The following is a 25798-nucleotide window of genomic DNA, read 5'->3' as shown; positions in this document are numbered from 1 at the left end:
TCAATTTTAGGTCTGGGGACTACCAGGCAGCTACCTGGAAAAAATTAATGTTGGATCTAATGTTGCACCCTAAGATGAACTTCAACTGGATCAAAAACTTAAACTCACTAATTGGTCAAAATCTACCACTGGCTTCTGGAATGCCAGAGAAATGAAGCTCAACTTCAGTGGCATTTCTGGCGTTCCTGAACTTATGTGGATCAATAACCACCTGCCGGTATACAATCAGTTTGACTGGGTAATATCAGCAGGGCACGGCACTTAGGTCTATTGTTACTTTGTGAATATTTGCTTTCAATTAAAGGTAAATATACTAGTTGTCACCTGAGCGACAAATAGCTCTATGTGCTTTATACACTGAAATTCTGTCAACTGATATATAAAAGCGTATCTATTATACAAGAGTAAAATCCATAAAAGCATATTTATTATAGTAAAATGCTGCAATACATAATGACTATGAAAGCAGTTAATCTCACAGATAGTTATGAGAAACTGAAAACAGGAAAGCAGAAAAATAGGTTTTCAGTAAATATTCATATTAAGAGATACATCTTCTCTTCAATAGAGGAGATTAAGAAGAGGTAGCAAGAATACACAGAAGAACTGTACAAAAAAGGTCTTAATGACCCGGATAACCACAATGGTGTGATCACTCACCTAGAGCCAGATATCCTGAAATGTGAAGACAAGTGGGTCTTAGGAAGCATTACTACAAAGCTAGTGGAGGTGACAGAATTCCAGCTAAGCTATTCCAAATCCTAAAAGATGATGCTGTTAAAGTGCTGCATTCAATATGTCAGCAAATTTGGAAAATTCAGCAGTGGCCCCAGTACTGGAAAAGGTCAGTTTTCATTCCAATCACAAAGAAGGGCAATGCCAAAGAACGTTCTAACTACCGCACAACTGCACTCATTTCACATGCTAGCAAGGTAATGCTCAAAATTCTCCAAGGTAGGCTTCAACAGTATGTGAATTGAGAACTTCCAGACATACAAGCTGGATTCAGAAAAGGCAGAGAAACCAGAGACCAAATTGCCAACATCTGTTCGATCACAGAGAAAGCAAGGGAATTCCAGAAAAACATCTACTTCTGCTTCATTGACTATGATAAAGCCTTTGACTGTGTAGATCACAACTGTGGAAAACTCTTAAAGAGATGGGAATACCAGACCACCTTACCTAGCTCCTGAGAAACCTATATGCAGGTCAAGTAGCAATGGTTAGAACCTTACATGGAACAAAGGAGTGGTTCAAACTTGGGAAAGGAGTAACATAAGGCTGTATATTGTCACCCTGTTTATTTAAATTATATGCAGAGTACATCATGCGAAATGCTGGGCTGGATGAATCACAGGTTGAAATCAAGATTGCTGGGAGAGATATCAACAATCTCAGATATGCAGATGATACCATTCTAATGGCAGGAAGTGAAGAGGAACTAAAGAGCCTCTTGATGAGAGTGAAAAAGGAGTGAAAAAGCTGTCTTAAAACTCAACAGTCAGAAAACTAAGATCCTGGCATCAGGTTCTATCACTTCATGACAAATAGAAGGGGAAAAAGTGGAAGCGGTGACAGACTTTGTTTTCTTGGGCTCCAAAATCACTGTGGATGGTGACTGCAGTCATGAAATTAAAAGACGCTTGCTCCCTAAAAGGAAAGCTATGACAAACCTAGACAGTGTATTAAAAAGCAGAGACATCACTTTGCCCACAAAGGTCCATATAATCAAAGCTATGGCTTTTCCAGTAGTCATGTATGGGTGTAAGAGTTGGACCATAAAGAAAGCTAAGTACTGAAGAATTGATGCTTTTGAACTGTGGTGTTGGAGAAGACTCTGGAGAGTCCCTTGGACTGAAAGGAGATCAAACCAGTCCATCCTGAACAAAATCAATCTTGAATATTCACTGGATGGACTCTGGCCATTTGATACGAAGAGCTGACTCATTTGAAAAGAGCCTGATGCTGGGAAAGACTGAAGGCAAAAGAAGAAGAGGGCGGCAGAGGATGAGATGCATCACTGACTCAAGGGACATGAATTTGAGCAAACTCCGGGAGCCAGTGAAGGACAGGGAAGCCATAAGGTGGCAAGGTGGCAAAGTGTCAGACACGGATGAGCGACTGAACAATAACAAGATTTCCTGAATCATTCAAGGTTACCCTTTCACAAGGTCACCCTCTACTCGGTTCAAAGTGCTATTTAATTTTACAGACATACAGCTGGAGGGACCAAAATAAACAGATAGTTGATGGTGCTAAGAAATTACTGTTCTTGCAGTAGACAGTCAAATTTTTCACACATAACTACTAAAAATTTATAATAAAATTGGAAAGTTTTAAAGTGTTGTTTTTTTTTTAAATAAAACTTCAGCATTCCAGAACTTAATTCATTCTAAAATGATGATTTGGGTCTCTACCTGTTAGGGAATTTAAATAAATGGTTTTATTTAGGCTTCAAAGACAAAGCAGAACAAACCTCTGACTTTGCTTCTAAGCTGCCTGGACACAGCCCTGACTGTCTGCTGTGAGCGCAAGAAGACAGGAGACCAATCTTGAAATTGTTGCGCCCGTGGAGGGGTCTTGGCCAATCAAGCCCCAGGCTTAACAACATTCCAAGTTTTACAAGAGAGAACAAACAGCATTAACATGAAACCAGGGCTGCAATTTGCTCACAGATTGATGATGAGGTCAGTTTGCGTCCTGGGATTATAAGCGGGAACCCCGAACTGCAATATTTGAAGTCTCACCCAGAGCAGACATGCTGCCTGGACCCTTTCCCCAACTGGGACTCCAGATGTGCTGTCACGAGACTCCCCAGCACTGTATGAGTCTGGATGTCGGTCAAAACCCAGCACAGTAGCCTCTGCTGTGTCTATTTCTCTTTTCTTTTAATGTTAGTATATTGAAAGTAAGCTAGATAACCTCTAATAAATATTGGTATTATTTATTTGAATATAACAAGTGGCCTATTTCGTTAACAAATCTTCGAGCCTGAGACAAAAGTGAAAACTTTTGGCAAAACACTACCACATCTGATTGTAACGTTCAACTATTCACCATTTATAACTTTATTCCTACTCTGTCTCAGGTATTCCTTTGGAAAAGGTGTAAGGATTCTTTACATACTCTAATGTACTGTCTACAGATTATAAAATAAAGTCAAGCATGTATCTGCTGATACTTTTTAAGTGGACCCATCTTTATATTTAGAAATGTCTCTTAATAGTAGGATTCCCTCATGGCTCAGATGGTAAAGAATCTGCCTGCAATGCAGGAGACCTATGTTCGACCCCTGGGTCAGGAAGATCCTCTGGAGAAGGAAATGGCAACCCACTTCAGGATTCTTGCCTGGAAAATTCCATGGACAGAGGAGTCTGGAGGGCTACAGTCCATGGGGTCGCAAAGAGTCACACACGACTGAACAACTAACACTCACATTCAGCAGTTAGCTAAACTATGAATCCAATGCATCTTCAGGAGAAAAAGAGAAAGAGAAAGGAAGGGAGAAGACTACTAGATGAAAACATAACTAACTGCTTTATAAACCTTGGATTGCAGATAAATTTGCCTACATAGAAATCCAAGTTAACTTTCAACAGTAACATGCAACAGACAAAGATGGAAGACAGATGAGAAACTCTCCAACGCTTTAAATTCTCATAGGAGACAAAAATATAAACATCTCCTGAAAGTGATGAGAAAAAACAACTAGCAACCCAATCTGAAACTAGGCAAAGATAAACAGAGTTCACAGAAAAAGAAATAAAACAGTTATTAAACACATGAAAAGGAACTCAAGGTCATTCATAATCCAGAAATGTACCTATTTGTCACCTATTACACTGGCAGAAATCCAAAGCTTGAAAAATGCCGTTAGTGAAGCCAGTTGGAAAACAGAGACTTACACAGTTTTTGGGATGTGAACTGGTACCATGACAGAGCACAACCAGGTAAAAACTATCAAAATTACACGCATATATCCTCTGACCCAGGAATTCCACTTCTGGAAATTCATCTGTGCAAGCAATGAGTATCATTCACTATAGCAACGCTTATCACCGCAAAAGAATGGAAATGCAGCAAATATCCATCCACAGGGGGATAGATAAATAAATTATTATGTATCATACAATACCAACCATACAATAAAATATTATGCGCTTGGGAAGAAATCAACAACAAAGAATGCTCTGTGTCCTATCACAGAAAGACCTCCAAGATCTATTACGTGACAAGGCACTAGTACAATATGTACAATAGTGGGTACAGAATGCTCTTTTGTGGAAAAAGAAAGGAGGGAGTGGGGGGAATAATACAAATTTCTGTTTTTATTTGCTTGAATTTGAATTTCAGAACGCTAGCCCTCTGTCTGGTATTTTTGAATCACGTGAATGCACTCTCTCTTTGTGACAGGCTGCATGACGGCCCCCAATTCTTCACCCTCCCTCTATCCACACCCTTGCTTCAGCCTCACTGTGGGTGGAATGTACTTTCCCAGCCCTTAATGTGGCTTGGCCGTGTGACTTGTTTTCATCAATGAGTGGAAATGGTCGCATGCCAGGGGCTTGCCAGAAATCAGAACATGCTATAAAGGCCACAGTAACCGAGCCATTACGGAAAGTGGAAGTGTTAGCCGCTCAGTTGCATCCAACGCTTTGCAACCCCATGGACGATAGCCCGCCAGGCTCCTCTGTCCATGGAACTCTCCAGGCAAGAATACTGGAGAGGGTTGCTATTCCCTTCTCCAGGGGATCTTCCCAACCCAGGGATCGAACCCAGGTTTCCCACGTTGCAGGCAGATTCTTTACTGTCTGAGCCACCGGGGAATCTCTAGTCATTACAGTGTTGGCTGTAATTCACAAATTACACACTGGGTCAAAAGAGAAAAGAATCCTGCATTAGACTCCAGACTATACTCAGCTCTCCACACCTGTGGGTGGCACATCCTTGGATTCAACAAACTGCAAATCAAAAATTCTGTAAAAAAAAACAAAACAAAATCCAGGAAGTTCCAAAAACCAAAACTTGAATTTGCCGCTCACTGGCAACTGTTTATGGAGCTTCTGATTGACTGTATTGTGTGTGTTTGATCGCTCAGTCATGTCCAACTCTTTGCAACCCCATGGACTGTAGCCTGCCAGGCTCCTCTGTCCATGGGATTTTCCAAGGAAGAACACTGGAGTGGGTTGCCATTTCCTCATTCAAGGAATCTTCCCTCCAGGGATAAAACCTGTGTCTCCCATGTTTCCTGCACTGCAGGTAGATTCTTTATTGCTGAGTCAGCAGTCTTGGGTTGTATTAGGTATTATAATTAACCTAGACATAATTTAAAGTATATGGAAGGCTACACGTAAGTTATATGCAAATACTATACCATTTCATTTAAGGGATTTGAGCATCCACAAAGTCTGGTATCCTCAAGGGTCCTGGAACCAATTCCCCCATGGATACCAAGGGACAACTGAATGGAAGGTTAACATGTGACAGAGATATGCTTTCAGAGGAAAAGAGATGAAGTGTTTAACACAAAGTACTGGCACAAGTGGCTATCTACCTAATGAAAATAAAATAGGACACACATTTATACTAGATACAAAAATAAATGCCAGGTAGATTAAAAGCATAAGTTAAAACAATTAATAAAAAAAACTTTCAAAAAAATTAAAGAGAATACATACATAATCAAATGATCAATGGACTTCCCGGGTGGTACAATGGATAAGAATCCACCTGCCAATGAAGGGGACACAGGTTCGATTCCTGGTCTGGGAAGATTCCGCATGTTGGGGAGCAACTAAGCCCGTGCATCGCAACTACTGGGCCTGCGTGCCTAGAGCCCGTGCTCCACAAGAGAAGACATCGCAATGAGAAGCTTGCGCACTGCAAGGAGAGTAGCTCCCCTCTGTCCCCCAGTCACTTGCTGCAAATAGAGAAAGCCTGTGCACAGTGAAGACCCAGCCCAACCGAAAATAAATAAAAACAATCAAGGGGATCTCCATAGTGAAGCCTGTAAATCTGGAAGCAATAAAAGGAGACATAACTGATGACCTAAGAAAGAAAAATATCTGTATGGAAAATCATACCACAAAGTCAACAGACAAAAGTTTATTCTGCAAAATATGTTTTCAAGGCAGGACAAAAGATCAGTGGCAAAAATACATAAAGAACTTTTACAAACTAATTAAAAAAAAAAAAAAGTTCCACTTCTGCTAATACTAAGGTAGCTTGTATCAAACCAAGTATCCTAGATTACAACTACAAACTCTGGGTAAAAGAAGAAAAACCATGATCTGACAGCCCTGGCAAAAGCTGGAAGGAAGCCAACACGTGGAAGGAACAGCAGTGACTGAGTCCTGTATCTTTATAAGCTTTGTGTCTATGGCTTGGGTGATAAAAATCCACCACCGTGGGGGAGTCCCCAGTTCTGCATATAAACTCTTCCCCTATCTCTGACTGACCCAAACCATGCAGACAAGAAGCAGCCTAATTAAAAGAATCAGATTTCAGCTACTTCCCAAAAAGGGGAGACAGAGTTTGGAGTGTGAGTTCAGCATACTTAATAAACAAACAAAAACATAACAGAATCCATAGCTTCTGTAACACATCATTCATAATGTCCAGAATGTAAACCAAAATGACTAGACAAATGAAGAGCAAGAAAATGTGACCCAAAACTCAAGAGAAAAGGTGATTACAGGAAATCAACCTGAGGTAACCCAGATGTTATAATTAGCAGAAAAGGATCTTAAAGAAGCTATTATAACTATGCTCAAGGATGTGAAGAAAGAAATCTCAATAAAGCAATAGGAAATTTTAGACTGAGGATAAAGTACCTAAAATAAAACAGTACTGGAACTGACTTCCCACCAGAACTGGAGGAGGGAAGAAGGAGTCAGTGGACCTGAAACCAGATCAATAGAAATGATCAAATTTGAGGAACCAAGAAAAATAAAATTAAAAAAGATATGAACAGAGCATCAGGGAACTGCGTGACAATATCAAAAGGATCAACATGTGTGTCGCTGGTGTTCCAGAAGGACAGGAGAGAAAGAATGGGGCAGCAAAAACACTTGGGGAAATAATGACCAAAGTTAAACTTGGCAAAAGATAAATTTACAGACCAAAGAAGTCCAGCAACCCCCTATCAGGAAAAATACATACAAAACCTAGGAACATCACATTCAAACTGCTAAAAACCAAAGATAAAGTGAAACTCTTGAGAGCAGCCAGAGAAAACACACTAGGTTATAAACAGGGAGTGACTACTTGGGTTACCACTAGCTTCTAACCCCCAGTAAGGAGTTCAAAAGACACCAGAACATCTTTAATGTGCTGAAAGAGAAGAAAACCAAACCAAACCCTGTCAACCTGAATTCCATATCCGGCGAAAATTTCCTTTACCAATGAAGGCAAAAGAAAGACATTTTCAGAAAAACTACAGAGAGGAGAATTCACCATTAGCAAACCTGCACCACAAGAAATCCTAAGGGAAGTTCTTCAAGCTGAAGGCAAATGATAACCAGAGGGAAACTTCAGGAAGGAATGAACCGGAAACCATAGACATATGGGTAAATATAAAAGGCTATCTTTTTAATCTCTTACTTTCATGCATTAAAGCTATAGCATAAAGTTTGAGGGCAGTAAGTGAAACGCTAAGGTTTTGAGACTGTTACATTTGGTTCACAGTTAACTAACTAGACTGAAAAGCTGAGCATTCAGCTCAGTTTGGACTGAAAAATTGTCCAAACTGATGGAACCGTACGCTCCCTATGATTGATGCATGTTGCTGTAATTTACATCTAAATTTTTTAAAGTGCTTTCTTAAAAAAAAAAGCACCTGGCTCACAGTAGTTATTCAATTACTGTTATTTATTATTGTTAGTAGTCTGCTAAACTATAGAACATTGGTTTAAGAAACATTGTCTTATCACTGAAAGCACCGCAGATGTCCATCAGCAGATGAATGGATAAAGAAGATGTGGTACATATGTACAATGGAATATTACTCAGCCATTAAAAAGAACGAATTTGAGTCAGTTCTAACGAGGTGGATGAACCCAGAGCCTCTTATACAGAGTGAAGTAAGTCAGAAAGAGAAAAACAAATATTGCATATTAATGCATATATATGGAATCTAGAAAAATGGTATTGATAAACCTATTTGCAGGGAAGGAATGGAGACACAGATGTAGAGAATGGACTTGGGGACACAGTGGGGGAGGGAGAGAGTGAGACGAATGGAGAAAGTGGCATCAACACATATACACCGTCAGGTGTAAGATGGATAGCTGGTGAGCAGTTGCTATATAGCACAGCCTGGTGCTCTGTGATGACCTAGAGGGGTGGGATGGGGGGACGGGAGAGGGGGGATATATATATAAAAATATATACATAATTATGGCTGAGTTATTCTGTGGTGGAAGCCAGCACAATATTGTAAAGATTAAAAAACAAAGAAAGAAATACCATCTTATCTCAGGGCCAACTGAGCACATGCTTGTCCTTCCGCCCAGAATGTTCTCACCCCGTACTCTTCCCCTGGATAATGCTGAGGCATCCCTCGGTCTTAGCCTAAACGGCATTTCCTTTGAGAAGCCTTGCCCAGCATCCTCCCAGCAAAGGACAAATGAACATCTCGGACCACGTGCCCCCACAGCACCCTGGACCTGCAGCACTTCTGCTTGTTGTCCATTTCCCACGAGGCTGTAGAGCCAAGGGCCCTGGCTCTGCTCTCTGCTGAACCCCCTACCCTCGACACAGTGTCTGGGACCCAGAGACAGAAGGATCCCAGACCTCCTTTCTCCTTCCCCACATACCGTTTGGCTCTTTCCAGGTCATCGTTGGCTTGCTCCAACTCTCTGATGTACTTCTGCAGTTTATCTTTAATGGCTTTTGTCTGGGCAAGGTCATCCTCCAAGGCTGAGATCTGCCGGTAGCCTTCAGAATGCTGTGTTTTAAACTTCTCCTGCAGGACAGAATCGACACTGAGTGAATGACTTAAGACTCCCAACAAGGATGTTTATTTCCTTTCCCCGTCATCTCCTTAGGATGCTGAAGGTCAATCCTGGGACGCACTCTCTCCCATTGCGATGCACGTGTGTGGTTCCTAGCCACTAAGCATCTGTCCCTCCCCTCTGCACAGCCTGCCGACACCCCAATTTCTTGAGGACCTCTCGCAGCCTCCACAACGGCCAGGGGACAAGCCTAAGCTCAGTCAGGAGAACCTTCTGTCCACAGACATGAGCTCTTAAGCAAGTGAGGGATGATGGGGGGAGCCAGGAGCTGTCCAGTTCTGAGTGCTTCCTGAGCATCTGTCTGCACCTGGCCCCCTCCCACAATGGTCCCGGCCGCCTCTGGTGTCCAGAAGCCCCCAACCATCTTAAGCAGTCATTCTGTGCAAGGTATCCACAGCCAAAGAAAGCATCATCAACTTCTCTGAGCCTGACCCACAAGAGCAATACTGACGCCCTTCACGTGACATCCCTGGGTTACAGGGACAAGAGGAGGAATCCCAGTGACTTTGGTTCTCATGCCTCACAGTCAGAGCAGGACTGTGTTCAATGACTGTTCTCTTTGTGACCCAGGACGCTCTCCCGGTGGCATGGGGTATTTAGAAGGAACCTGGGCACCTCTGGGGAGGGGGGGAGAGCAGGGAGGCAGGGGGAGGAAGGAGGAAGGGAAGAGAAGAAGGAAAAAACCGTAACTGTTGCTTTTACCAAAAAAAGCTTAGTGACCTGGCCGGTGCTTTCCAAGGCAAGGAACAGCTCAGATGAGGTCTCAAGAATCTGCTGGCCCCAGTCACAGCAGCTAACGTGTACTGTGGGCTTCTCTGGCGGCTCAGTGGTAAATAACCCACGCCAAGCAGGAGATGGGGGTTCGATCCCTGGGTCAGGAAGATCCTCTGGAGCAGGAAATGGCAACCCACTCCAGTATTGTTGCCTGGAGAATTCCACGGACAGAGGAGCCTGGCGGGCTGCAGTCCATGGGGTCTCAGCGACTAAACGGCAACATTTACTGCAGGCTACTCTGCGCGAGCCTCTGGGCTCAGGACACCCCTCCCGTTGCCTGACTGAACGCCATTTCCGAGGTGTGAGAACTGAGGCTCAGGCCCATCGTCAGCCCAGAGTCAACCGGGAGCAAACAGCTGAGCCAAGACCCATCCTGGGCCACCCGGGCTCGCGCTCACGGAATGACGACGCTCAATGGCCCTGGACCACTTCCACCTAGGTTCACAGAGGAACTGATCACACGCGTGTGCATACACACTCACACACTCCCATGCTCTCCCTGTCTGGCTCCGCTTCCAAATTATTGTCTGTCATCCAACAATCTCACCAGCCTTCCCCTGTCTACAAGAGGAACGAAGACACTCCCTGCCCACAGGAAAGGCCTGAGCCTAATTTGAAAGTTAAAAACAAGCCAACTCCTGTCTTTCCTCAGTCAGTCTGTACACAAAGCTGTTGCTAAGAACAGTGTGGAGGCTCTGGGGAGGGTGAGGTAATGGTGCCCGGGGCCAGAAAGGCGTGGCCAGAGCCTTCGTGAGAGGAGAAGGGCCTCAGGACAGACAGACAGACGTTACAGGGCAGGGGTGTCTGTCCTCATTCACTCAGTCTCCTCAGATGCTCTGCTTCCCGGCTGTGAGCACGGGAAGCATCTCAACTCCGACAAGCAGGGGCCGAGCCGGCCCAGGCTCGGGCGAATTCCCAGGCGTGGCTCTGATCGCGTCCACCCTTGGCCTAGGTGCACCCCCAAAATAAAACAGGAGGGTACAGGATCCCAGGTCATTAACCTAAATTCCTACGCGGGTTCCCAGAGGACGCGGTTAACAGGGCTTGTCCACCAGCACAGAGATTCAAATGATGTCCTTTGAACATGGGGACATGAAAAAGCTGTTGGGCTTTCATCTGGGGCTAATTATAATAAACTGTCAGCTGATGGAGGCATCAATAGAGGCTCTGTTGGATCCCTTACAAGCTTTTTTATTCATCTGGCGATGAATAAGCCAGTTGTCAAGGAGTCCGACTCAGTTGAAGACTTCTCCCTTCGGTGACAGAAATATGTGCTGAGGGCCGTTCTTCACTCCGAGGTCGTCCCCTTCCTCTCCCTGTGGCTCACAAACCTCACAGAGAGGTCTTCCGCCAGTTCAAGGGCTTGGTCTGGAAGTGGTTACTTACTTAGCAAATGCACATTTACCAGCATCTGTGCAAGTCCTCCTAACCTCTCCAAACCACGGTTCAAACCACCAGTCTTCTGGCCCCGAGCCCCCTTCAGTGTAAAAGCTGTAATGGTTCCCCAGTGCCCAGGGCAGCAGTCAGGCTGTTAACAAAGTGAGTGACGTGGGCCAGGTGTAACCCACAGATGACACTCAGCACCCGACGTCAGAGTTGGGGAGATGGGGGGGATAGTAGCTGGGACTGGAGTGACCTTGCTCTAAGCAACCACGGCTCTGCCTTTTGCGGGTATGGACGAAGGCCAGGCTGGGGTGGCAGAAGCCACCAGAGGAAGATCAAAGGAAACTGGAAATCCAAGTTCTTACAAGAAGCCTCACAATTCTGAATGTAGATATTAAATATTTTTTTAAAAAACCATTAAAGAGATAAATGTTACTATCAAAAGAATTCTGAACCATAAGCAAACCTTCACCTCTAGTTAATAGCCTACTGCAATATTTACAGGGAAGCATACAGAAGTTGGTGATTCACTTTGAAATGCCTGGGAAGACAGACTGATGGACGGACAGATAATAAAGAGCAAGTTTGGCAGAGGTCATTGGCAGAGCCGAGGTGGTGGATATACAGGTGTTCGTTGGGAGATTCTTTCAACCGGACTGTGTGCTTGAAAGCTTTCATGATAAAATGTTGAGTGAAAACCACCAAAGGCTTAAGCAAACCACATCTATGGGCCAGACTGACCTGTGGATGGCTAGCCTGGACTCTGGACCTGTGGATGGCTAGCCTGGACTCTGGGGTCTACACTCTAAAGCTCTGAGTCCACCATTCAGCTTCCAAAGTCTGTGGGGTCTTTCCTCCGCTACTCCTCACCCCTCAATCCCCAAGCTATCTGCTGGCCCCACTTTCTCCTGTGTGCCAGTAAACCCGGATTCCCAAGGTCCACTTGACGTTCATTCTTGCCTGTGTCTGAGCATCGTTTGGCTAAATGCTTCCAGCTGTTAGGCCTGTCTTCCCCACGAGGCTTCCAGGAGCCAGGGCACACCTCTTTCCTGCGCATCACACCTAGCCCTGGGCTCACACTGCAGGACCTTGGCTTTTTCCCCCCGTGGCTCATCAAAATAAATAGGAGCAGCTCTGTTTTAAAAAAAAGAAATTAAGAAAGAAAAAAAAAAAGACACGCAGGCCTGCTGGAGCCCCACCCAGACTTCCCGAGAACTAGAATCTCAGGGCGGGGTGGGGCCAGGCCCATCTGATGTTTATAAAGCCGGCCAGGTGACCCTGCCAGGAGAGCCGAGAGCCGTCTCTAAGGCCAACGTAACACTTCGCGAGCGTCTGCTAACTTACAGAGTGTTCAGTCTTTACTTCTCAGAGCAGTGGTTCTCCAGATACTCAGCAATGTCTGCAGGTACTTTTGCGGTCGCCACCTGAGGCAGGAGGTGCTACTGGTGTCTAGTGGGTGCAGACCAGGGATGCTGTTGAACACCCCGCAACATAAAACTCGGCCCTGGCAACAAAGAGTCATGTGGCTTCAAATGTCAAGAGAGCCCAGGCTGAGGAGCCTGAGTTCTGCCCAACAGAACTTTCCACATGATGGAAACATTCTACAGCCTCTACATTCACACTGACACCCACTAGAGACGTGTGGCTACTGAGCACTTGAGAGGTGGCTAGAAAGACTGAGGAATTAAACTGCTGTTTATTTTACTTTCATTAAACTTAAATGTCAATTGCCACACGTGGCATTTCAGACAGCATAACCCTGGGCTTTATAACAATCAGCAATTCCAGCCATGATCCATACTCTAGAAAAGTCTACCTTCCACATGTGCTGTGGGATTGCTAAGCATGGCCACCGGACACGTGTGAGACCTGTCTTCAGTTCAATTCAGTTCAGTCGCTCAGTCGTGTCTGACTCTTTGCAATCCTATGGACTGCAGCACGCCAGGCCTCCCTGTCCACCACCAACTCCCGGAGTTTACGCAAACTCATGTCCATGGAGTCGGTGATGCCATCCAACCATCTCATTCTCTGTCTCTTACAGGGGCATTGGGAGCTCAAGGGCCCCTCATGCCTGCAGTTCTGGGGGCGGGAGGGAGCCTGGGCCAGGGCCACACCTACAGGCTCCCTTCTCTGGTCATGGGTGCGGACGCCCACCCACACACCTGGGTGTGTCTCCCCTCACCTTGATGGTCTCCAGCTCCATGCGAAGGTGGTTGTTTTCCATCAGCAGGTCCCTGTTTTTGCTCTCAGTTTGCTGCAGCTGGGTCTCCAGTTCTGCCTCGTATTCCCGGCTTTCCTCCTGGAATTCCCGGAGCTCCTCTTGCGTGTTCTCTGCCCTGCGGGATTCCCAGATGTCAGCTCATCACTGAGTGCTTACGTGTTGCTGAGTCTTAGACGTGGATCTGCTCTTTATTCAACTGCCTTTTGAGGCAGGGACTGTCATGACCCGCATGATACAGATGATGAGGTCATCTGTCTCAAGGTCCTCCCAGGCGGCACTAGTGGTAAAGAACCCACCTGCCAATGCAGGAGACCTAAGAGACGCAGGTTCGGTCCCTGAGTCAGGAAGACCCCTGGAGGAGGGCACGACAAGCCACTCCAGTACCCTTACCTGGAGGATCCTGTGAACAGAGGAGCCTGGCGGGCCACAGTCCATGGGGTACAAAGAGTTGGACACAACTGAAGCGACCGAGCACACACACACACACACGTCTCAAGGTCAAACGAGTCAGAGACAGAGCGTGCAGCCGTGCCCACATGTGCACAACCACAGCCCTTTCTTAACCAATTCACCGTCCACTCATTCATTCGATGTGTATCTTCTGGGACCCAACATACAGTAAATATACTTCAGACTGTATACTCTCTGCAGAGTTATTTACAAGCAGAAACTGGACATAATACAAAGGTTCACTTACCATACCACTATCTAGGGTCCCTGGCTCCATATCCCAAACACCCAATTCTGGCTTCTCAATCCTTAAAATTCAAGGCTTTTTTTTTTTTCAAAGAAACAAGCCCTTCCCTGTTGGCTCAGATGGTAAAGCGTCTGCCTGCAAAGCGGGAGACTTTGGTTCAATCCCTTGGTCAGGAAGATTCCCCTGGAGAAGGAAATGGCAGCCCACTCCAGCATCCTTGCCTGGAAAATCCCATGGATGGAGGAGCCTGGTAGGCTACAGTCCATGGGGTCGCAAAGAGTCGGACAAGACTGAGCGACTTCACTTTCAGTTTAAATCAAACTAAGAATAAAGAGCTTGAACAAGAGCCTTAGAGGGGCTAGAATAAGGGCTGCAGGAGCAGATTACAAGAATCCACGAGAAACAATGAAAGAAACAATGTTAAGCACACACCCACAGCTCCCAGATAGGGACACTGAAACAGGTTTCAAATTTAAAAGCTTGTAACAACCTAGACTGCTAGATTAGGAAGAAGTTCTCTCCCACACACCAAGGGCTGACCAGATAAGGCATCCAGGAGTTGATAAAACACTGCCACAATTTGATACTCTCTAAAAATGTGTTTAATTCAAATCATATTCATTCCTAAGCTGTCACACCCTATTAATAGAGGGGTACAGATCATTGGGATATGCCAATAACTAAGATTAAAAAAGTCTGAATGTTGAGTTTTTCATAGTTTACTTATCTTGAATAGTATAACTATGGAGGAACTAAGGTGATTGGCAGTGGAAAGAATCAGAACATGAGAAATTCCTTAAAAATTTATTGACTTAAATAATTTTGCCTATGTTACAAAATAGCAACAATAAAAAGAATAAAAAGAAACCGTTTACACTTAAACAAAGAAACAGACAAACAAAAATCTCTGCCAGAAGATAAACTGGGAAGTAGCACAGCCCTATGCTTAGGACCCGAGGCTTTGGGGTCCAAATCCCAGGTCTGCTGCCCCCGCCTCCCCCCACCCCGGTTGTGTGCCTTTTAGACAAATTACTTGCTGTCACTGAGGCTCAGTCCCCCATTTGTAAAATGGGGTGAGAATGGTTTCTCCATGGGCCACCATGGAGATTTAATTGAGATGATGTATGCTCAGGGCTTGGCACACAGCAGGCCCACAGTAAATGTTCGAGGCCGTCACTGTGGGAAGAAAACGCAAGGTGGGCTTGGGAGAACTGACCTCTGCTTGTAGGTCATAGCCAGGTCTTTCCAATAGTTGGCTTCCTCCTCCTCGGAGCTGAAGGTCTTGCCCGAGTCCGCCATTGTGGAAACGGGGGTAAGTGGTCACTCCTCCTGGTGCATAATGTCTAGGAGAGAAAGTTTTAAAGCTATTACCTACATCTGGTTGAACAGCTGATCTTTAATAGAGGTGGGGAAAAATTCCTGAACTTTATGTTGGATTATATGTGGCAAAAAAAAAAAAAAGCCAAAAATCTTAAAAACTAAACCCAGAAGACTATAGTCCATTATTTACATTACATTCATTACATTATATTACAATATGTTACATTCCATGGATGAATACACCTACCAGGATTTGCTGATTTTATTACATTGGAGGGAAGGGGAGAGCAGGGCAGTTTAGGGGTTCTAACTTAGACAACCAGGTGCCTCCACCATCACCATCACCACAGATGGAGAATGTCAGAAGGGAAGTCTGAAAGGTAAGGAGATACTTGACACCAGCTTCGGACACTTTTAGTTGGATTGGCCTGTGATCCATCAAGATGTAACACCGGATCTGAAACTTGGGGTGAAGTCTGGGATAACAACACAAATTTAAGAGTCATGAGTTTGTAGCTGGTTCTTCCCTTTTTCTTGTGACTGAACCATCGAAGAATCCACTGAGGATTATTTATTGAACTCTGAGGAATGCCAGTATCTGAACGCTGAGCAAAGGAAGAACCAGGGATGGAAGGAGACAGGAGAAACAAGTGCAAGGGTTGAGAACTAGAAGAGGGACTACACAGGGAGGAGCAGTTTCAAGGGGAAAATGGGGAATGAATGGTCCATGGTATCCGAGATGCAGATGACTTCTGAAAAATATCCACCCACGAGACTTGGTGAAATGTTGGTCACTGGTGATGTAAGCAAGAATGGTTTCAACACTGGGAGGAGGGATAGAGGGGGTGGAGGAGTGACTGGGAGGCAAGGAAGTGGAAGTAGACAGGATTTTGGAGAACTGGGTATGAGAAGAAAGGAGACAAATTAGACAAAGTCCCTTGGACAGCAAGGAGATCAAACCAGTCAATCCTAAAGGAAATCAACCCTGAATATTCACTGGAAGGACTGAAGCGGAAGCCCCAATACTTTGGCCACCTGATACGAAAAGCCGACTCATTGGAAAAGACCCTGATACTGGGAAAGATTGAAGGCAGGAGGAGAAGGGGATGACAGAGGATGAAATGGTTGGATGGCATCACTGACTCAATGGACATGAGTCTGAGCAAACTCTGGGAGATAGTGAAGGACAGAGAAGCCTGGCGTGCTGCAGTCCATGGGCTGGCAAAGAGTCGAACTCGACTTTAGTGACTGAACAACAGAGGGGAGTGGTGATAAGGGCCTGAGGCTCTGAGGATGCTGAGCTATCCAGGGCAGAGGTCAGGAACAGACTTCTATCAACACTTATCAGTCCTTGGACTCCTTGCTGATAGCGCTTCTCAATGTAATAGCTTATTTTCTCAATTTGTTTAAGACTCTGTTTGTCAAAAGGTTATTAGGAATTCAAATGAGATTCCTCCAAAGTCCCTTCTTCCCTTCAAGATAGCTCACGGTTCTATCTTTGGGGACAGAAGAAGGAACACAACCCCCAACTCTGCAAGACGTAACTAATAAGCCGAGTATCTAGGTAAAAAGTACAAATCATTCTGCTAAAAATGTCAGTTTTGACACGGACATGATCATCAACCAGGTGGGTCCCTGGTAGAAACTGAACAACGATACCTGCATCTGAGTAAAGCACTTGCTGACAACTCTACATCTGTTAGGACCTGTATTCACATCCCTCCCTTCAAATTTCTCGCCCTTCCCTGATTCAGAAAAAACATGCCATGTCCCCACCCACTCCCTTCTGGGGAACAGAGTTTCTCTGAGAGCTTGATCAAAGCAGAGAAGCTAGAGGGAGCAGAAAGTTGTTAACTTGATTTTTCCCCCAGTCCGGCATCCCTTCTTCCATCTTTTTATAATAGCGCCCCAATGTTGTCTTGGGGGAACCAACTCTACACTCCTTCCATGGGGCTCAGGTGGACGTGTCATCAGCCTCTGCACCCAGGAGATGGCATGTGACTACTCATGCCTCCAGCATCAGTAACAGGCTCAGAGGTGGGCCTCTCCCAAAGCTGAGCCCAATGACAAGGGTGGGTCTAACCCAAGTTGAACCAATGACAAGGATCAGCCTAACTCAAGGTAAGCCAACGACTGGATCAGAGATGGGCCTAACCCAGGCTGAACAAGTTACAAGGATGGGCCTAACCCCAGCTGAGCCAATGATTGGTTCAGGGGTAGCCCTAATCCAAGCTGAGCCCGTGAGAGTCCAGGCCCAGGCCTTTGAAAGAGCTATCAAGAAAGAAACTCTCTGAAGATGTAATTAACCTTACTGTAAAGATAATTTCACAATATATACATGTCTCAAATCACCATGTGCTACACCTTAAACTTACACCATGTGAAATGTCAATTTTATCTCTGTAAAGCCGGGATCCGTGGTGGGAGGAGTGGAGAAGAAATTCTCTTTCCATTAGGGTTCATGGTGGTCATCTCTCTATCACAAGGGAGGCGCCTGCCTGAGAACGAAGCCAAGACAGGAAAGCAGGGCCAAGAGGTGGACACCTGGGTCCAGGCATCCCCGACTGAAGGTGAGGAGGGGTAATCAACTTCCTTTCTTGGTTGTACCAGTTAGGCCTGGATTTCTGCTACCAGAGAGGCCTAATGAACGTTTGGAGTGAACGATCTTGTCTGCTGAAAGTGGAAAGGATAAGAGCACCTAGAGTGTAGATAATAGTAATTACCACGGTGACAGGCAAGGGCAAACCTAATTCTGGTAATCCCTGCTCAAGCCACAAGCTCTAATGAGCCCCGGGCTCATCTTGTATGAGGTCACCAGACAAACGTCTACAGTGTTCAGAGCCCAGAGCCCACGCAATCGTGACTGAGTGCCGTGTGGCCACTGATGATCGTGTGGACAGTCGCAACCGCATGGCAGGGGGGGATCTCTGTGTACAGGAGGGTGAGAAGGTCAGGAACCAGGAACAGTGAATGTACACTGACTTTTCCTGCTGCTTGGGAAAAGCTCATGTTCAAGTTCATCATCACGAGTCCCTGCCTACTTCTCTAAACATTTCCTACAGCCCTGCCCCTCACCCGCTTACGCTGTAGTCACACTGCCTTCCTTCTGTTCCTTGAACATACCAAGCATGCTCCCACCTCAGGGCCTTTGCACTGGCTGCTCTCTCTGCCTGGAACGCACCTCCTTCAGATCTCTGCCCGCAGATTCCCTTCTCGCCATTTAGACCTCAGCTGAACCATCTTCCCCAGAGAGATCTTCTCTGAAGATCCCCCCAAATACCTCCTCCAGCCCTTCACTGCCACATTAATCCCTGCTTCATTTTATTTCATCACTTTATGAGTTGTGTTTCTGTTTTATCTGAAAAAGTTGGCTTAAAACTTAACATTCAAAAAATGCAGATCATGGCATCCGGTCCCATCACTTCATGGAAAATAGAAGGGGAAACAATGGAAACAATGACAGACTTTATTTTCTTGGGCTCCAAAATCACCACAGATGGTGACTGCAGACATGAAATTAAAAGATGCTCCTTGGAAGAAAAGCTATGACAAACCTAGACAGCGTATTAAAAAGCAGAAACATTACTTTGCCAACAAAGGTCCGTCTAGTCAAAGCTATGGTTTTTTCCAACAGTCGCGTACAGGTGTGAGAGTTGAACTATAAAGAAGGCCGAGCACCAAAGAATTGATGCTTTTGAACTGTGGTATTGGAGGCGACTCTTGAGAGTCCCTTGGACTGCAAGGAGATCAAACCAGTCAATCCTAAAGGAAATCAACCCTGAATATTCATTGGAAGGACTGATGCTGAAGCTCCAATACTTTGGCCACCTGATGCAAAGAGCTGACTCATTAGGAAAGACCCTGATGCTGGGAAAGATTGAAGGCGGGAGGAGAAGGGGACGACAGAGGATGAGATGGTTGGATGGCATCACCGACTCAATGGACCTGAGTTTGAAAAAGCTCCAAGAGATGGTGAAGGACAGGGAAGCCTGGCGTGCTGCAGTCCATGGGGTTCACAAAGAGTCGGACACAACTGAGTGACTGAACAGCAACAACTGGAACATCAGTTTTGAGCACAGGGACCCTCACCATCGGTTTGTTTTTTTTTTAATTCCCAATGCCGTGAACAGTGTCTGGCATATAACAGGCATTCAATAAATGCTTGCAGAAGGAAAAAACACACAGGGGAACATAGAGATTGACCACTCGCTGGAAGGGGACGTGAGATTAAGGAAAAGAAGCAAGAGACTCTCTGAAGGATAGTTTCTACAAATCTCTAGGATACTTAATGTATATCTGTGTGCTCAGTCGTTCAGTCGTGTCTGACTCTTTGCAACCCTGTGGACTATGGCCCTCCAGGCGCCTCTGTCCATGGGACTGTCCAGTCAAGAACACTGAGTGGTTTCCCATTTCCTTCTCCAGGAGATCTTCCTGATCCAGTGATTGATCCTGTCTCTTGCGTCTTCTCTATCAGCAGACAGATTCTTTACCACTGTGCTACCTGGGAAGCCACCATACCACACCTGATCTTAGCCAAATGGCCGAGAAAGGTACTTAATAGGATCAGGAAAAACCTTTCTTGCTTAGCACCCAAGTGGCATCTCATTGATGGGAAGGGGCTGAAGGACAGGGTGTCATGTTGGAAACTACCCACTTCCCAGGTTTACATGACAAGGAATATTCAGTACAGTTACTGGAGTTTTAATAACCATCCTGCAGTCTTACCACGGATGAGTTTTAGAAAAGGGCACTGTGATCATGGCCAGCGAGGCTTAGAAGTTAAGCCTCAGTAAAGAAATGAACTTGAGATGTTTTAGGAGGCGTTTCCACTGTGGCTCTAATTACAAACCCTGCATTTTAAAAACACCCCTCAGGGAAGAAGAAGATGATGCTCAAGGCTAAGAGGAAAGAAATAACAGCTCAACTTCACTTTCTTATGAAACACCACACTTAAAAATCTAAACCTTTCTTTTTTTCCACTTGAAAATATCTTAGAGAAGTTCTAACCGCGCAGTCTTGTTTGCCAGACAGCAGGCAAGATGACTGGCAAAGGTTCCCCTTTCCTGCATTATTTACTCAAGTTTATCATCATCTTCTGTTTGTGGGGTGCTAGGCATTTAATATGTCATTTCCAAACAACTTGACCCTTTCTGTTTACCTCTAAGATGCTGGAGAGAGACAGTGTGTGTGTGTGTGCGCGCGTGCACGTGCTAAGTCACTTCAATTGTGTCTAACTCTTTCTGATCCTATGGACTGTAGCCCGCCAGGCTCCTCTGTCCATGGGATTCTCCAGGCAAGAATACTGGAGTGGGTTGCCATGCCCTCCTCCAGGGGCTCTTCCCGACCCAGGGATTGGTAAGGCAATCACTGGGCTTCTTGGGAAGCTGGAGCAGAAATGTTACATGTCTTGGCCATCTCCATAGACGCAAAGGAGTGACAGAGGCAAACGAGACCCAAGTGCAAGGGAGACTTTGAGTTCAAATTCAAGGTCTCCTTGGGGTTGCCGATAGACTGCACAGAAGTCAGATTCAGTTTTGGGGCTATGTGGTCTTTCAAAAAGCACTGTGACAAGCAGGTGTCAGTGAGTAGTCATAGCATACACAACTTTGTACCCACTATCTTCAAACTGGATACTGCATGCGTTTATTGCATCTGTGTCAAGGGATCTGGCTTGCCAACTTGCATTCTCAGTACACCATCCTGCCGCATCCTGTCCCAGCAGCTCTGTGGGCAAACCGCTGGGCACCTCAAATGTGTGTGCTACAGCATGCAAGCACAAACTGGGATCTAGTGGTCCCAGAGGTATTTATTTTCTGTTATGGATAACTTAGATCTATTACTCTTACAAAAGCATTTCAGCAAGCTTTTTTTTTTTTTTTTGGCATGTTTTCCATGATTAAACTTATTAGGAAAGTCTGAAAACACACTTGAGACACACACCTTTGATTTCAAAACTCTAGAAAAGACAAAGCAGTCTTTCTCAGCTCTCTTCTGACTGAAGAAAGCCAGCACAGCTGGTCAGGAGCAATCCACACCTACAAACCATCAGGGATTAACTTCTCCACCCCAACCACACTCCTTCCCAATCAAAACACATGAGCGAGGAGGAGAAAGAAGCTGCCAAAGGCCAGCACAGGCTCCCACAGCTTCCACTTTATGACGCAGGCTTTACATTTTGCATAAGTGACATCACTGGGGCAAAATCAGTCAAGAGTCAGCAAGTCTGACTTCTGTCTCGGTGCTTTCAAAGTCTGAAATGATCTACCCACAAAAAAACCTCAGCAGGCATGCAAGGACATATGCTCAAGGGTGTACACTATCACTGAGGGTAATGATGAGGGGGAGCTGGAGAAACTGAAGACTGATTGGAAAACTGTGCAGTGAAGAAGAATTAAAAGTAATGATATGGAAGAAAGTTTATGTTAAGAAAGTGCCATTTTTCTAGTGTATAGCACATGGAACTCTGCTCAATGTTATGTGGCAGCCTGGATAGGAGCGGGGTTTGGGGAGAACGGATACATGGACATGTATGGCTGAATCCCTTCTCTGTTCAGCTGAGACTACGACAAGCTGTTAACTGGCTCTACCTCAATACAAAATAAAAAGTTTAAAGTGTAAAAAAAGAAAAAAAAAAAAGGTGCCATTTTTGTTTGCAAATGTACCTTCCGCTGTGTACACAAACAGAAAAGGGTCTGGAAGGAGGTACCAGAATGGGATTAAGGCAGACACTAAGATGAGAACTTGTTCCTGACACCTACTACAATAAATGTTTTTTACAATAAGCACATATTGCTTTTGAAATCTTAAGGAGCTTAAAAGTGAACAACAACAACAAAACCAGAAAGCTACTGTCCAAGGAGAATTTTATGCTACTGAACCAAGATGCCAGGGAGGGAGCTTTTCCTACAGTGGTGTATAGTCTCTTCCTTTCCAAACATTTCCCAACACCTACTAAGTACTGCTGAGCACATCAGACCCAAAGCACCTAGAGCAGGACTAGGTGCAAACATTGTACAAGCCGCAGACAAAACTTTCTGTCTACCAGCACGGTCCTGTTAGGGAATTATCTTATGAGCAAAAGGAGTGCAATCTCTCTGGCCTCACAGGTTCTAAAGCAAAAGAACACATTCCAGAAACAAAAATAACATCCTAACAGAATAAGCGAAGTTAAGAAACTATTATCCAAAATGGGAAAAAAGACACCAACCAGAGGCCTCTGACACTGTAGGAGCATGGATCATCTGCATCTAATCTGACACAAAAGACACACCAAGAGGAAAGATTTAAGTTTCAGAAGTGGTGAAATACCCATGGTGGCGGTTGTAGGGGGGCGGGGGGGAGGGGGCACGCAGGACGGGTCAGAGATTAGATTACAAGTGGCTCTGAGAGTCGCCGGACTCCAATTACCCTTCAAAGGACCCTACCCACATCCTATGCTTCCCCAGTGGCTCAGATGGTAAAGAATCCGCCTGCAATTTGGGAGATTCGGGTTGGATTCCTGGGTTGGGAAGATCCCCTGGAGAAGGAAAGGGCAACCCACTTCAGTATTCTTGCCTGGAGAATCCCATGGACAGAGGAACCTGGTGGGTTACAGTCCATCGGGTCGCAAAGGTGTGGACACAACTGAAGCGACTTAGCACGCAGCATGCACAAGCAACTCACACACACTCACACACACACACACACACACCCTACAACACACACACACACACACACACACACACTCGGGTCGCAAAGGCGTGGACACAACTGAAGCGACTTAGCACGCAGCATGCACAAGCAACTCACACACACTCACACACACACACCCTACAACACACACACACACACCCTACAATGCCATCCTTACACACACACACACACACACACACACACACACACACACACACACACACACACACACACACACACACACACACACACCCTACAATGCCATCCTTTCCTAGAATACATCAACAAAACTCACAGAGAAAATCAGAAATTTCTGTCCAGCACAGGCTGCATAGGCCATTTCTTTAGAAAGGAATTTAAAGGGACCTAAAAGTAGAGAAAGGCACAATCAGGTACCAACCCTGGACCAAGAAATCAGGGAAGGTCAAGCCCTCAGGAGACAGTGAACTTGAGAAGACTGGAGAAGATAACCTTAGGTTCCCCCCAAAAAAGCAGTGTCCAAAGGGGTTTCCTATGACCTTAGAGAGGCAGGTAAGCCCAGCCACCGCATTCAAGCTCTTAAAGAAGCGTTTTCATCCTTTATCCGATCTTTCCCCAAAGTGCTGTTAAAGGAAATCTGAACCGTCCTGCAGCAGAGATCTGAGAAAGGCGGAGGGAACAAGACCGTTCCAAACACGTTCCCAAACGGAGGGGAGTGCCAAGGAGGGGGGAGGTTTTTGGAAAAAGGCCTCCGCCGAGGGTGGCAGCGGGGTGGGGACGTGGACGAGAATGGGGGCGGCGGGGGGCTTACAAGGATGGAGAGGGAGGTGGGGGCAGCAGGAGGAAAGGGCGAGGGCTGCGGGGCAGAAAACTGAACGAGAAGGGAGACCAGGGGACTCTAGGAAGGATGTCGGGGTGCCGGGGGTGGGGTGGTGGAAAGGAACAGGGCAGAGCAACCGGGCTCCGGGGACCCGGGACGAGCAGGGCAGAAGGGCCGAGGAAATCAAGCAGGGAGGAGAGCGCAGAAAGAGAAAGAAAGTTGGCGAAAGGGTGAGGAGACGGGCGCGCAGGACCTAAGGGTGGGAAGGCACAAAGTTAGGAAGGGAGGCTCCGGAGAAGCGCGATTTTTCGAGCCCAGCGCCCGGGAAGAGACGCCCAAGTGAGGGGCGCGCCAAGTTCCCTGCACGGCGGTGGCCGGGGGTCCCGAGAGAGCGGCGGGCGCCGGGCGGGGAGAAGAGTTTCCCCGCGGCCGTGGCGATGATGAGGACGGCGGCGGCGGCAGCCTCCGAGCAACCCCTACCCCAGGGGCCGCAGCTCCGCACTTACCGGCTCCGGCTCTGCGGACCAGCGGCGGCGGCGGCGGCGGCGGCGGGAGGCGGTGCAGCCCCCGGCCTCTGGCCGCCGCCCCCGCCCCCGCGTCCGCGGCCGGCGTCATCCATTGGCTGCCGCGCCCCGGGACCGCGTCCGCCGCGGCCAATCAGCGCCGAGCAGCGCCTTTTGGAAACTTTTTTCCCAGGTCCCGGGCGCGGCGCGGCCACGCGGCGGCCCGAGGCGGGCTGGCGGGAGGGGTTCTGGGAGGCTCCGGCTGCTGGGCAGGGTTCTGGCCGGGCTTGGAGGCTGCGGGCTGCTCCCTAGACTCCGGGGGAACGGGCTTGGACTTGAGGGCCATTTCAAGAAAATATGACTCGCTGCCCTTAACCCCAATTGCATTTTTCTGTTCTTGGATTTCCCCGAAAGCAGATAGAAAAACAAAGATCTACGTCCGCTTAGAGTAAGCAATGTCCCAGGTCCTTCCCAGAACTTTACAACCAATATAAAAATTTCGACATCATTATCTTCTTCAAAGGCAGCAAAGCTCCTTTATAGGAGTTTGTTTTGGGGCCTGCCTTGAATCCTAGCTCTGCCTCTTAGTAGCTGTATGATCTTGAGCAAGTTCAGTCAGTTCAGTCGCTCAGTCATGATGGATTCTTTGCGACCCCATGGACTGCAACACGCCAGGCCTCCCGTCCATCACCAACTCCCGGAGTTTATTTACTCAAACTCGTGTCCATTTAGTGGGTGATGCCATCCAACCATCTCATCCTCTGTCATCCCCTTCTCCTCCTGCCTTCGGTCTTTTCCAGCATCAGGGTCTTTTCCAATGAGTCAGTTCTTCACATCAGGTGGCCAAAGTATTGAAGCTTCAGCATCAGTCCTTCCAGTGAATATTCAGAACTGATTTCCTTTAGGATTGACTGATTTGCTTAGGGCAAGTTAACTCTGTGATTTACTTTCCTCATCTATAAAATGGAATTCGTGATAGGATTCTACCCCTAGGATTATGCAGAGATGAAATGAGTTCACTTAGCATTTGTAAAACGTTTAGGACTGCCTCAGCGCATAGTTAAGTATAATCTATGCAGGAGTAGAAGAGGGCAACAGAGGATGAGATGGTTGGATAGCACTATCAACTCGATGGACATGAGGTTGAGCAAACTCTGGGAGATAGTGAAGGACAGGGAAGTCTGGCATTCTGCAGTACACAGGGTGGCAAATAGTCAGACACAACTGAGCAACTGAACAACAAAAAATGTAGGTAGTGATCATGATTGTTTTTACTGGTCCCTGGTAGCTCAGTAAAGAATCTGTCTGCAATGCAGGACACCCAGGTTGGATTCCTGGGTGGGGAAGATCCCTTGGAGAAGGAAATGGCAACCTGCTCCAGTACTCTTGCCTGGGAAATCCAATGGGCAGAGAAGC

General features: G+C 46.3%; 1 protein-coding gene across 2 annotated transcripts in view; it reads right to left on the bottom strand.

The window, feature by feature from the left end:
• The window catches only part of NDE1 (nudE neurodevelopment protein 1), a 35119-nt gene extending 10597 nt beyond the window's left edge, over window positions 1-24522 (bottom strand). For both annotated transcript variants that reach the window (XM_043456603.1, XM_043456602.1), the window contains exons 1-4: window positions 24386-24522; window positions 15306-15432; window positions 13354-13507; window positions 8817-8965 (exon numbers count right to left, since the gene is read on the bottom strand). In XM_043456603.1, coding sequence (XP_043312538.1) covers window positions 8817-8965; window positions 13354-13507; window positions 15306-15388 — 386 coding nt within the window. In that variant the 5' untranslated portion in view covers window positions 15389-15432; window positions 24386-24522. The remainder of the gene's footprint in view (window positions 1-8816; window positions 8966-13353; window positions 13508-15305; window positions 15433-24385) is intronic.
• Window positions 24523-25798: the final 1276 nt, after the last annotated feature.

Source organism: Cervus canadensis, chromosome 32 (assembly GCF_019320065.1).
Source record: "Cervus canadensis isolate Bull #8, Minnesota chromosome 32, ASM1932006v1, whole genome shotgun sequence".
NCBI lineage: Eukaryota > Metazoa > Chordata > Mammalia > Artiodactyla > Cervidae > Cervus > Cervus canadensis.
The sequence above is the reverse complement of the archived record's forward strand: the minus strand, read 5'-3'. Positions and strand labels throughout refer to the sequence as shown.